A 13,759-nucleotide genomic window follows, 5' to 3' on the forward strand; every position below is an offset into this window, starting at 1 on the left:
TCAGTGATCTGCACAATCAATGTTCCACAATACAAGCTCTCTCAATATGTTACATGACTCCAACTCCCATCACTCCTCATCCTTGGCCATAGTGGCTGCTGGGAACTAGATACAGTTGGTTCAGATGGCTGCTTAATTTTTGTCATTTGATCAGGCAAGAAACATGTTCCACTTCCTTGCAGCAGAGTTGAACCAATGAATGGTTCATCTTTGAGACATGATGGTTATGTGACACATACTTGGGCTACTGCTCTCCTCACCCCTTGCTGGAGGAAAAGGATCAGCTTTTTAGTTTACATCAATTGCCCGGTCTGAGGAGCCAGGTCACAGTCAACAGCTTTAAAGGGTCATGCAGAGAACTGCATGATTTCATTTCTTTCAAAGGAGGGAATATTCATTTCTATGACAGCCATTGGGACATATATTTTTATAATGGGATGAGATTGTACGGCAGTGGTTGCAAGGGGACAGGTTCCATCAGAGGAGAGGGAGACTGTTTTAGCATTTTGTAGGTGGGGACAGGAGAACAGCAGAGCAGGCAAATCTGTCTGATTGGCTGGATGTTCCAATTCAGTTGAACAGTGAACAATTAGTTTGGGTTAACAGCCATTGAGGGATGGTCAACTAGGAATTGCTTGGAGAAAGAAGGAGTGGAGTAAGGGATTAACTTAATAGTACAGAAACTGACCATAGTCACCTCTGTGTTTATCTGGTTCCTCTAACAGATATAACCCCCCCCCCCTAAACGAACCAGTTTAAATTTCTACTGTCACTAGTGGTAGACTCATCTCATGTTCAAACTAAGAAACATGCTACCATGATTTTTTTTTAAAAGGTTTCTGAGGAAGCAGTGGCAGTACATAAATTAAAATAAGAAGCATGTGTGTGTAGAAACAAGTGACATGAAGGAAACAGAGAATGCTGACAATGATCTCTGACTTACCTTATACCTGGTGAGCTGTACATTGCAGTATTAGGAAGGGAGTTGGACACACATACAGAGATAATTATAGAGTATATTGGCACCTTCTGAAGAATAACAGGCCTAGGATCTACAAAAAAAAAAAAAAAAAAACCTCACTCCCCACTATAAGCTTATCAAGTCAAGATTCTAGTGGGGGATTTTCACATATCCCAAATGCCATGTTTAATTTTTTTTTCCTCAGGTGTTCCTTCATATTCAGATCAGGCCTCAAAATTATAATATAGCACTTGGGGAGGAAGATGCATCCCAGAAGCCCAGCACTGGAGGCCAAGATAGAAAAGATCTGCACAGCTACCATGAATTTCCCCTTTGAGCTCAGGTAGGTGGGCACAAAGGACACCCAGACACTGCAGAAGACCAGCATGCTGAAGGTGATCAGCTTGGCTTCATTGAAGGCCCCAGGTAGCTTCCTGGCTAGAAAACCCACCGTGAAGCAGATGGCAGCCAGGAAGCCCATGTAGCCAAGGGCACCATAAAACATGGCAACAGACCCTTCGTTGCATTGCAGGGTGATCTCTCCAGGCTGGGAGTGCATGTCAGAGTCTGGGAATGGGGGAGAGATTCCCAGCCAGATGGTGCAGATGAGAACTTGGATACTGGAGCAGGAAATGACAACAGAGTACGCAAAACCCTTCCCCAGCCATCTCCTCACCCTGTTCCCAGGCTTAGCTGCCAGGAAGGCCATGACCACAGTGATGGTTTTTGCCAAGATAGAAGAGACAGCAACTGAGAAGATGGTGCTAAAGGCCACTTGTTGCATAAGGCAGGTTGCTTTTGTAGGCTGTCCAATGAAGAGGAAGGAGGACAAAAAGGAGAGGAGGAGAAAGATGAGGAGGATGTAGGACAGGTTTCGGTTGTTGGCTTTGATGATGGGAGTCTTCCTGGATTTAACAAAGATTCCAAACACAATGCCTGTGATTAAGGACAAGAAGAGGGCAGAAGAAGCCAGGAGGATCCCCAAAGATTCTTCATAGGATAAGAAGGTGATTAATTTAGGGACACATTGATGCCGGGCCTCATTTGGATGCTGATCTTCTGGACATTTAAAACATTCATCAGCATCTGCATAGAGAAAATGACAATCCTAACGTTTTACGTTTGTGGGGAAAGGTGGGCCCATGGGAGAGGTCAGGAAAGAAAATTTTGTTGTTGGGAAGGAGGGAGTCAAAATGGAGTACCATTACAAGTATCAGCTTGAGCCTGGCTGAAATATATGCCCCATCTTCCCATTGAAGGCCCTTTCCTCTGAGGTGCTGTCCTACCTTCCTGTGTTGAGATTGTGCCTTCTGAGCACGGAGAACAATCATAGCAGCAATGTGGCCTCCCTTCCTGAATTTTCTTGGCATATCCAGGCTGACAGCTCTCTGTGCATCTTGAGCGAGGAATAGTCTAGGCATAAACAGAAGGCATATCTGTTTCCAATGGCCTAAAGGCCCTTTTTAATGAAAATTAATGGTTTTTTGTTTTCTTTTTTTGGGTTTTAATGGGGTTTTTTTCTTTTGCAGAGCAGCTCGTCAAGGAAACAAACCTCTTTGATGTTTCTACTTATTTAACAACCTGCTTCATTTCTGTATACAAGGTCGCATGAAAAATACAATAAACAATAACCTAACTTACTAAATAAATAAATAAATAAATAAATGGTAGTATCTTAGAACCATGCACACACTCCTATGACCAGCAGCAATAACAAAAGTCCTTAGACTGCTGCCATTGTATCTTCTGCTAGGTTGCACAGCTGTGACTAAGGACTGTCTGGTTCCTAATTTACTCCCAAGACTCCACAGTGTCATCGAGGTTGACACCAAAGGCTGCTCCTGCTGCAGAACATGGTACCTAGTTTGCTTGTGTGTCATATCTGTACTTATTAGAATCAACTGAAGAAAATCTCGTTTTGAGAAGCATTTTTCAGCTGGATGAAAAAGTCTTGACCTCTGCTGTTCATTTAGAATTTTTTAATTTGAATGTGTGTTCAACTACACAGACCACCCTGAGCTCCATTGTTTTCATTCTGTTTTCTTGATCTAATAAACAGATGGGGCAGAATTCACTCCAGTCTTACCCAACCTGTTGCCCTCAGATATATTTGCCCAACGTCGGCCTTGGCAGATGGGAGTTGTAGTCCACAATATCTGGAGAGCACCAAGTTGGGGGAAGGTCTTCTGCTCTGCTCCTGAAAGTCTCCTACTCACTGTGAAATCTTAGACAGGTTTTCTCAATACAGACTCCATTAAGCTCAATGGGACTAAGCTCCAGAGAAGGATGTCTAAGACTGCAATCAATCATCTGTACTATTCAACATGTTATTAGACAATTATAGATGTCGTAGGAAATAACAATTCCTCTTACCTTCTTAAACAGCTTGGGCCACACAATTGCTTCTGGGTTAATGGTGAACTTCAGTTTTGAGGACTTCTGTCTCTCTATGCTCCCAATTTTCACTCTAGCCCGAGAGTTATTAGGAAACAGCACCCAGTTCACAATATCGAAGTCAATGGCCAGTGCCCCATTCTCATCCAAGTACTGTCCTTCAGATGAAGTATTAGAATAGAGGTGAACCTCTTTCAAGAATGAATGAAGCTACAACAGAAGAAACTCCAGCACTGAGAGAACATGAAACCATGATGCATCCCAATAACCTCTTAATAAGGAATAGAGAACTAGGACTCAAAGATGCTCATTAGGTCCTCTCATTCTGCTTCAGCATTTGCAGGGTGACCAAGGTGAACCAAAGTGAGTAATATTACCTTTATCCTGCTACGTCTCTGAAAGAGTGGCCTGTTCTGCCATTTCATGAGAAATGTTTCTAGGGATGATAAATTTAATTCCTCAGGGGAGAAAACGCTTATATGATAAAATGCCTGTTTTTATTACAGTAATTCCTTTAACTGTGTAACACATTTTATTGCATCTTCTTTTCTGTAATGGCTTTCACTACTGCTAATAGTCAGTGTAGACAGTGCTGAACTACACGGTCCATTGGTCTGATTTGGGATCAAGGCTGCTTCCTAAATTCCTATCATGGTGACTTCCGGGTCGGCGCCATCGCCGAATGGCGGGCTCCCTCCGAGCTCCGGAGGGAGCCGGCTTGGCAGGGGCTGGGTCCTACCGCACCGGCGATGCGGGGACCCTTAAAAACCACGGCCAGATTGAGGCCGTGGACATGGAGACTCGGCTGGCACCGTTAGCGCCCTCCCGACTCGTGAAGGAGCCTTTTTAAAGGCTACGGATCGGGTGCCGGGGAGAAGCGTGGTGCTTTGAGTTCTCTGCTATCCCTGCCGAGCGCAGCCGCATGCCATCCGGCGGAGAGCGCTGACTTCTTCTATTGAAAATTCGGCTCTAAAGAAGAACCCGTGAGTAATTGGAATATGGACTAAAAAAAAAGGGGATAAATTTTTAAAATTCGGAGCGAACGGGGGAGGTGGAAAAAAGGAAGTCAGCCTACCCCTAAATTGTAGAAGAGCCAAAACAAAGGACTGGACAACTAAGATCGAGTGTAACCTTATCTTGCCGAATTAGCAACTTCGCGAGGGAAAATTATAAGATTGAGCTGGAGGAGAAAAGTGGAATTGTTTTAAAAAAAGCAACCCCCCCGGAATCCCTGGAGCGATTCGTGAAACTGCCTGGAGAAAAGTGATGGAGGTTTTGACAGCTGTCAAAGAGCTGTCAAAAAGGAAGATTAAAATAGAGACTTTGTTATGAGGACTTTGCCGGTTATATTTGTTACAAATTGAATACAAACTGTTTTAAATATCGGTCAACAAGCTACTTGGTCTGGTGGATGTGATTCTGGAAGGGAACTTTGTTACTGCAGTCCACCTAGAGGAGCCGAGGGACATTGCATGTGTTTTTCACAGGAAATGTGAACAGTTGAATGGAACTTTCAATCTCCTGGGAAACTGCAGGAATGGAACACTATTTTGTCTACAGAGGTCTACACACTACAGGAAACAATGGAACTATTTGTTGGAAAATGAAAGGAACATGATGTAATGCTTTGCTTCAAGAATAACAAACCTCTGCAGAGACACTAGAAATTTTTGGAAAAAGAACATTTCTGTGGGAGAACAGAGAAATAAAAAGGAGGAGAATGATTGATAAGAACAAGGAAATAACAAGAACTGGACAGAACTGGGGGAACATTTGGGATATTCAGGTTTGACAAGCTTATGGATACAAAATTGGAGTTTTTACTCCTGGATATAAAAACCTGGATAGAAGAAATGGGCCCTTATTTGATAGACTCCTTCTACGATTGGACATCCGTAATTAAAGACTGGCAAAGAATCGGAGGGATATAGTGTAATGTGGGAACTCCAGGAAGATATTAGAAGTGGAGGGATAGGTGAAACGCAAAGGGGAAAGAGGGGAGGGAAAATTGGAATCCAAAGGCTGTAAAATTATTATTTACATTTATTTTATTTTCATCTGTACTATGTTTGAAAGGGGGAAACCCGTGGAAGGGTATAGATCGATCTTAGGGGACGAGAATTTGGATAAATTGGGTTATTGACGAAGAGTGTAATTTGGGGATAAGAATTTGTTGAATTTAATTGCTTATTTGGAAGATTTGGAACACAAGAGGGGGTAGGGAGGGGAAGTCCTAGTTATTGGCAATAGATTGGATTTAATTTGCTTTGATTTGTTCTAATTTGGAAAACCTTAATAAAAATTATTATAAAAAAAAACTAAATTCCTATCATGGTGATTCCATATAGCTGGGATAATGAATTTCAGTTTGCAAAAGAAAAGGAAATACCTGCCATGGCTGTAGCCTTGGAAGTTCCAACCTGCCTCCTTTGCCCACAATCAACATCCTCTTTGAGCTGAATGAATATGCTGCATTCAAGGCTTGAGCCACAGCCTGGATGCTCAAGTAATTCACATAGCTGTCTTGGGATTGGATTCCTTCAATCTTTTCCTGTGGCAGCATCCTTAGCCACTTCTTCTTCTCTCTGCATTTTTCCCAACCCTTCACAGACAAGGCATGCTTTAAATATGAACAAACATATACTCTTTCCCAAACGTTTAGACTATAAAATGAAATTGGCTCATAGTATTTATATTTTGTCATTTTTTTGGTCTTCATTACAAAGGAGAAAGAACCATGGGCATAGCGGAAAGATTTAATATCACCAAAAAAGATTGTGTTCTGAAGAGCTGTGATTATCCAGATTTTTCCTCCAGTTTCTATTCTTTCAAGTAAAGACTGTACTTCCATGATTGTAAAAAGTCCATATTGAGAGTCTGCAGAGTAAACAAATACACTGACTTGTCTCCACAAGGCAGGGGCTTCGTGGGGTAACCACAGCCAAGTTTGTAGTAGTACTCTTTTTGTGAAGGCAACACAGATTTCGTTGCTGGTCATCAGGGGTGTCAAGGTACTCAGGAACTTTTCTCCATTGTCATTGTCTGGAGCAAAGAGACCAATCCACGTCCACTTGAAATGCAGGAGGAGTTGGACCATCCCCTCGTACTGAGTCTCTTGCTTTGGTGTCATTTGGTAGACAAAAGGGGACTGGACTTTATCATGAGGAACAAAGCCATAACTGAGCTGGTGAGGAAAGGAAAAGAGACTGGGGTTTTGTTTTTCAGGGCAATGATTGAATACTTTACTTCTATGTGAAAGATTATGACATATTTAATTTTTAACTAGCATAAACATCAAATATTTTAAAAATAACCTTTTTCTATTTAAGCAATTTATACAGTGGTACCTTGGGTTACAGAGTGCGCTATCCTGGAAGTAGTACCTCGGGTTAAGAACTTTACCTCAGGATGAGAATGGACTCTAAGCAGTTTTCAAAGGTTCAATTTAAAAAAGACAAAAGTTAAAACTACAAGATCATATTTCATTTGAACTGGCTTCTGCATGCTGTTAAAAATAAAGGTCTTCATTAGGCTCTGGAAGGTTTTTAAGTAACCTTGTCTGACCTCAGCTGGAAGAGAGTTCTGTGAAATGAGTTCCACAATTGTGGCTCTTGTTGGAAACGAGCTGTTCATCTGAGCCACTAAGAGTGACTCCCCACAAGAGCTCAGTGATTGGGGACATGTACAAGGGATTATGTCATTATTGAGATGTCCTGGACCCAAATAATTAAGGGCCTTATGAATCTGGTTTTGATTCTGCTAACACAGTGGATTGACTTCGCTTCGGAGGTGCACTCCCTTTTATACTTAGCCAGACAGATGCCAGCAGCAGAGGCTGTGTCTCCAACTCTGCAATATGCATCCCGGCTAGTAGCCATCTGTAGCCCTCTCCTCCATGAATTTGTCCAATCCACTTTTTTTCTAATGATCCTGAAACTGAAATATCTTTAGTTATAGATAGGTAGCCGTGTTGGTCTGCCATAGTCAAAACAAAATAAAAAAATTCCTTCCAGTAGCACCTTAAAGACCAACTAAGTTAGTTCTAGGTATGAGCTTTCGTGTGCATGCACACTTCTTCAGATATTGGTATCTGAAGAAGTGTGCGTGCACACGAAAGCTCATACCTAGAACTAACTTAGTTGGTCTTTAAGGTGCTACTGGAAGGAATTTTTTTATTTTGTTTTGAAATATCTTTGTACGGCTTCACATTTCATGAAAAGGAATGTTACAAAGTAGTGTACAATGTAAACTAAACAATAAAATCATTATCATAAGAAAAACTTGGTTTTTGTATTGTTTTTCACAAGATGGTAAATGTTGCCAGCTGTGTTTGACTTGAACCCAATTCTTACCTGTGGGATCTTGTAGATTCCTGAAATGCTTGCAATGTGCATGGAGATGTCGGATTCGCCCCCTTCAAGAACAGCTAGTGGTGTCTTCCGTTTTCCACAGATGTAGTTTGGAATGTTGATTTTCCCACCAGCAAAGAGGTCTGTCAGAGCATCAGAGGTTGTTCTTGCCTTGAAAAAGGTATCGTAGATGCTGTAGCCCAGGGTGATGTTGGGCAAGAGCCTGCGGTTAAGATTGATCTCCTGAGTGGCAAGTGCGGAGGAAAGAATGTGCCAGTCCTTTCCAGCCATCCAGCTGCGGAGGAAAGTATGTCACATAGTCACCCTTGATTCCGAGAAAATGGAAGTCACATTCAGTTACATAGATTATGTTGTGCCTTGGTGGAAGAATTGGTGCACTTCCCACTGAAAATCGTTCTTTCCATCTATCATTGCACCCAGCTATAAAGGTGGAGCCTGCCTTATACAGGGGAAATAGAGTTACCGTATTTTTCGCTCTATAACACGCACCCGACCATAACACGCATGTAGTTTTTAGAGGAGGAAAATCCGTAAGCATGCCACCTGTAGGCATTCCCTCCATAACACGCACCGACATTTCCCCTTACTTTTTAGGAGGAAAAAAGTGAGTGTTATGGTGCAAAAAATACGGTACCTTTCTGTTCACTGAAGAAGTGTGCGTGCACACGAAAGCTGATACCAATAACAAACGTAGTTGGTTTCTAAGGTGCTGCTAGAAGGAATTTTCTTCTTCTTCTTACTGTTCAATTTTCTCCATTAGAGAACCAGTCTCTCTTCCAACTCCAAGCATAGGGCAATGAGTAAAAATCTGGGGTGCTAATTCCGTGGATAGACTTCCAGAAAATCATTTCAGACTGAGAATAGGAAACCGCCCAATTTTCATGCTAAGGATCATGGCCTCAGCATTCAACCTTCTCCAAGACTCCATGAGACACAATGAGAGAATGAATTTCATATTGCTTATTACTGAAAAGCTGCCACTCAAACATACCTGACAGCTTCAAAACAAAAAATTCCTTCCAGTAGCACCTTAAAGACCAACTAAGTTAGTTCTAGGTATGAGCTTTCGTGTGCATGCACACTTCTTCAGATACCTAGAACTAACTTAGTTGGTCTTTAAGGTGCTACTGGAAGGAATTTTTTTGTTTTGACTATGGCAGACCAACATGGCTACCTATCTATACCTGACAGCTTCTTAGAGAAGACAAGTTCCTCATGGGGAGCATGACTGAATGTTTTTAACTTAAATTGTAATGTAAAACACATTGAAATACTGCTTTTCACCAAGTGAAAAGACATATAGATTTTTTTAAAAAATTATTCAAATGTTACAATACAGCTTTGTCCACTGCCATAATATCACAGAATGATCACTACAGTCCTCAGTTCCATATCACGGTCATTTTGGCTTGCTGAATACGCTTAATAAAACCCAGCTATATATCTGATTTAGTTCTTTCTCTTTTATTGGAGAAGAACAAGATATTTTAAGGCCATCATCACCATCACCACAGAGGTGTCTGTGGAGGGGTTATATTGATGGAAAATGTCTAGAAATGTTTTAATAAATGAATGAATTAAATCACAGGCATTGACATACTCGTTTAGAGCCCCCAGCAAAGACTTAGCATAGTTTCAGTGAGTTTCATCTCACTGATTTAAAGGAGGTGCTTCTTGCTTTTAAAAAACATTATACCCAATTCAGATTTTCCCATTGTATTTGATCTCACTGAACGAGATGCTTCCTCCTTCTTCAAACAAGAAAAAAAGGAGAAGGAGATATTGATTTACCAGGGCTACCAGAAAATAGGGGCTGATTCAGATACATCAAAGCATACAGACCACAAAGCTTGGTAAAAAGGAAGTTGAAAGGCAAAATCAAGAGGTTCAATCGCTCCCAAACACTTGAGAGTTATTTAGGAACACTGTATTAGAGACTCAAGTTGAGTATATACAGCAAACAAGGAAAGATACCATGAGGGCCAAGAGGATATCAGCTTCGAAAAACTGAAAATTTGTTGGGTGATCCCGTTGACAAACTGTACATAGGCTTTCAAAAAGCTTTTGACAAAGTATGTCACCAAAGACTCATATGCAAGAATAGAAGTCAAGGAATAAGAAGAGAAGTCCTCTTGTGAATCAGGAACTGGTTAAGTTGCAGGAAGCAAAATCTAGGAATAAATGGACAATTCTCCAGATGGAAAGGAGTAGAAAGTGGAGTCCCCTGAGGATCGGCATTGGGACCTGTGCTTTTTATCTTGTTCATAAATGATCTAGAGTTTTACACGTTCATGGATACTGAACTGGGAGGGAAGGACCAGGAGTGAGACCTTGGGATCATAGTAGTCAAATCCATGTTAGGTAGCTGTAAAAAAATGGAATTTCTGAGCTATGGATCATCAGGAAAGGAATTGAAAATAAATGAGGACACATTGCAGTGTTTTGTTCTTTTTAGTTGAGAAACGGTGAGCAAGAGAGGACAGGGCATGATTTTTTAAAATTATGCATATTGTGGAGAAAACGGATAAACAATTTTCTCCTTCTCTAAAAACACTAAAACTGGAGACTATTCAGGACAGATGCAAACTGACTTCTTTGCACAGTGCTGTGGATCTTGCTCCCCCGGAAGACAGTGATGGTGGCCAAGTTAGCTTTAAAAGAAGATACGGCAAATTCATGGAAATGCTTCTGAATATCAGTTCTGGAAGGCACAGGAGGGGAGAGTGTGTTTGTGGGAGAGTCTGTTTTAGAAGAAGGAGGAGGAGGAGGAGGAGGAGGAGGAGGAGGAGGAGGAGGAGGAGGAGGAGGAGGAGAATGTTTTCCTCCCTGTTTTTCCACAAGCACCTGAATGATAGGGCACTGTGGCAAAAGGATGTTTCAATAAATGCACCATTGATCAGATGCAGCAGGCAATTCTTTTGTTTGTTTGTAAAGTTGGAGAGTAGACAGGAAAACATTAATACACCATTACTTACTACTCAAATTTGGTTAAGGGAGTGCTGGTAAAGGAGAACGGATATTGACCTCCAATAACCTTTGAAGATATGAATCCACTAATGAGCTGGTCTCCTGGCCTATAAAAATTCATAGCCCAGTTTTGATCCCTGATCAGATTCAGTGGGCATTTAGTCCTCTGCTGCATCCCATAGGTTGCAAGAGGCAGCAGCAGAAGCAGTGTTGTCATTCCAGGTCTACTTGCTACACTTCTCTATTGATTGTTCCTCCTGACTTCATAGCCAGCTATTCAGAAGAAATCCCGTCTCTTGAAAGAATGATGCTTCAGGGACTTGACAAACATGAGGGTGGGGTTACTGGATCAGGCTTCAGAAACAAAGGGGAAGGGAAGGATCATGGCTCAGTGGAAGAGCATCTGTTTTGCACCCAGGAGGTGTTTTATACATCAGACCTTTCAGGAACAGTGGAATAAACAACCCCCTGTTACCCTTGATTGTGATGTTTAGCTTATTGGTCCCAAATGCAGTGTTTCAGGTGGGGTTGGGGTGACTTGGGCTTAGGAAAGAATAAAAATAGATTACTGTGATTCTGATGATTGTAAAGGGAATGAAGATCTCCCCTGAAACTACAGGAGCAGGTGCAGAGCAGGAAGAAAACATATTTACTAAGTAGACTGACGTGGTTGAAGGAGAAAGGTGAGTTTGGCTGAATGTTATTGACATCACAATAGCTCTGAGGTTGGGCCCATGAAGGGCCCATGAAGTCAATGGTCCTTTTCTTACAATGGCCAAGCAGATGCCCCCAAATGAACCCTACAAGGCAGAAGCACTTTCCCTACATGTTATTCCCCAAAGGCACCCTCTCTCCAATGGTGGAAAGAGAAGATATCAATAAGGCCTAGGAGCCTTTGATAGCCCTTTCTGCTTCTCTAAATTTGTCTAAACACCTGCTTTTATTTCAAGCACACTATAAATTATAAATAGACCCTCTTAGAAGCATACAAGAAAAAACAAAAATTTAAAATTATTAATAAATAAATGCAAAATATTCTTAAAATAAGCAGTTAAGCTATAAATAGATTAAAAGACATGTCTGCTTCTACATATCTGAACAGGCTACCCTGAATAAATATGGTTTTCCCAGGCACCAGAAAATAATAAAGGGATGATGTCAAAAGACAAGGAATGCCAAACTATATGTTCTGCTACTCTAAATGATGGGTTTATTACCAGGACAGAATGAGTGTCATATGGCACCGATAACTCGTTGCCGGTTCTGCAAATTGAATCAGTTGAGTGGCCATATAGGAAGTAAGGCAAGCTGTTAAGAGCTTTGGTAAGTCCTCCAGCTGGGCTGTAATACGGATTCTTAATTTGTGAGGAGATTGCCAGCTATAAGGACCATACAAGAAGACACAGGAAATGGATTATACAAGAGGTTTATTGTAAGAATCAGAGTTCCTAAAACAAGAAGAAATCTGGACTGAAGAGCAACAGAGATCAAGATAAACTGAAGCATTCAAAGAGCAAAGATGTTTCCAGGGAATGGGACTTTTATCCAGAGCCAGCAGTTTCTGAAGAGGAGACAACCGCTTGGTCTATAATAAGCTGGTTTCCTAACATCAAGCATCATTTGTGATGTCAAACTGCTAACATTCCCTTTTGGTTGGCATAGACAGCAAGACATACCTACATGGGGCCATGAACACGTGGATTCCAAATTCTGTAGATGGCACAAAACTTTTGTCAAGTTGCCCTTTCTTATTGTCTGGGTCCAACAACTTTACCTCTGCTAAGACCAGTCACATTCTTTCTGACCACCTAAAATAATTGTCCATGCTATGTCCAAAACCACAGTCTTCATTCAAAACCTTAAATGTACCAAGCTTTCTCCCAGCTTTGTAGTTTAAGCCTCATAAAGATCAGTTTGCCCAATATATTTTCGTTCCAAAAGCTTTTTTTAAAAAATGTCTATGCTTTTCAGATTTCCATGAGATCTTTGAAGTATCTGGTTTTAATGTCACTTTTTTCTAATTTATAGATATAAATACAGATGCAGAATAAATACAGAATAGATATAAATACAAACAATTAAGATAACCAGTCTTCATGTAGTTTTTAGTGTACTTTTTCATTATATGTTAATAACACATGTCAGTGGCACAGATTACTGATTTCTGAATTTTTTAATTATTCATTACATTTGTACAACGTCCTTTATCAAAAGATCACAGGGTTGTTCACTACAGTAAACTAACCCCCCTCCTACAAAAAATTTTAAAAGTCAAATGCCTGGTTGAAGAGAAACATTTTCACCTGACACCAGAAGGTGCAAGGACAGCCTACTTGGGGAAAGCATCCCACAAAGAGGGGGCCACTGCAGAAAAGACCCGTTGTCACGTTGCCTCCGTCTGGATCTCTTCGTAAGGGCAGAGTCTGCAAGTTTCCAGCAACCTCACCAAACCTATATATAGCATGTATGCTCCAGCCTGAACATCATCCTAGTAATCAGTACTATCCATACAACCTCTTCATCAATCTGCATAACCAATAAAATCTCTCTCAATATGTTACACAACTCCACCTCCCATCACTCCTCATCCTTGGCCATAGTGGCTGCTGGGAACTGGATACAGTTGATTCACACGGCTGCTGGATGTTTGTCATTTGATCTACCATGAAACATGTTCCACCTCCTTCCAGTAGAATGGGACATGCATTTTTATAATGAGATGAGAATGTATGGCAGTGGTTGCAAGGTTCCAGGTTCCAGCAGAGGAGAGGGAGACTGCTTTGGCATTTCGTAAGTGGGGACAGGCAAACAGAAGAGCAGGCCAATCTCTGTCTGGTTGGCTGGACGTTCCATTTATTTCAACAGTGAACAATCAGTTCAGTGAGGGATGGTCAACTAGGAATTGCTTGAAGATAGGAGAAGTGGAAATCATTGTCTGGAGTAAGCAATTAACTTAGTTGTAGAGCAACGGACCACAGTCACCTCTGTGTCACCAGTAGGTTTATCTGGTTCCTCTAACATATATAACCACCCTCCTCAAATGAACCAGTTTAAATTTTTACAGTCA

General features: G+C 41.3%; 2 protein-coding genes across 2 annotated transcripts in view; one reads left to right on the top strand and one right to left on the bottom strand.

The window, feature by feature from the left end:
- The window catches only part of LOC310837413 (vomeronasal type-2 receptor 26-like), a 145,707-nt gene that overhangs the window by 73,273 nt on the left and 58,675 nt on the right, over positions 1-13,759 (top strand). The gene's annotated exons all lie outside the window — the stretch shown is intronic.
- Positions 1,104-13,713, bottom strand: LOC310839548 (vomeronasal type-2 receptor 26-like; the record flags this gene model as incomplete). The annotated part of the gene is made up of 8 exons (XM_083728185.1): positions 1,104-2,047; positions 2,248-2,374; positions 3,335-3,565; positions 5,745-6,539; positions 7,708-7,999; positions 10,701-10,933; positions 11,910-12,071; positions 13,675-13,713. 8 exons carry the CDS (start codon positions 13,711-13,713, stop codon positions 1,104-1,106), a joined length of 2,823 nt encoding a protein of 940 aa, XP_083584311.1.

Source organism: Podarcis gaigeae, assembly GCF_964106915.1.
Source record: "Podarcis gaigeae genome assembly, chromosome: 2".
Lineage (NCBI taxonomy): Eukaryota > Metazoa > Chordata > Lepidosauria > Squamata > Lacertidae > Podarcis > Podarcis gaigeae.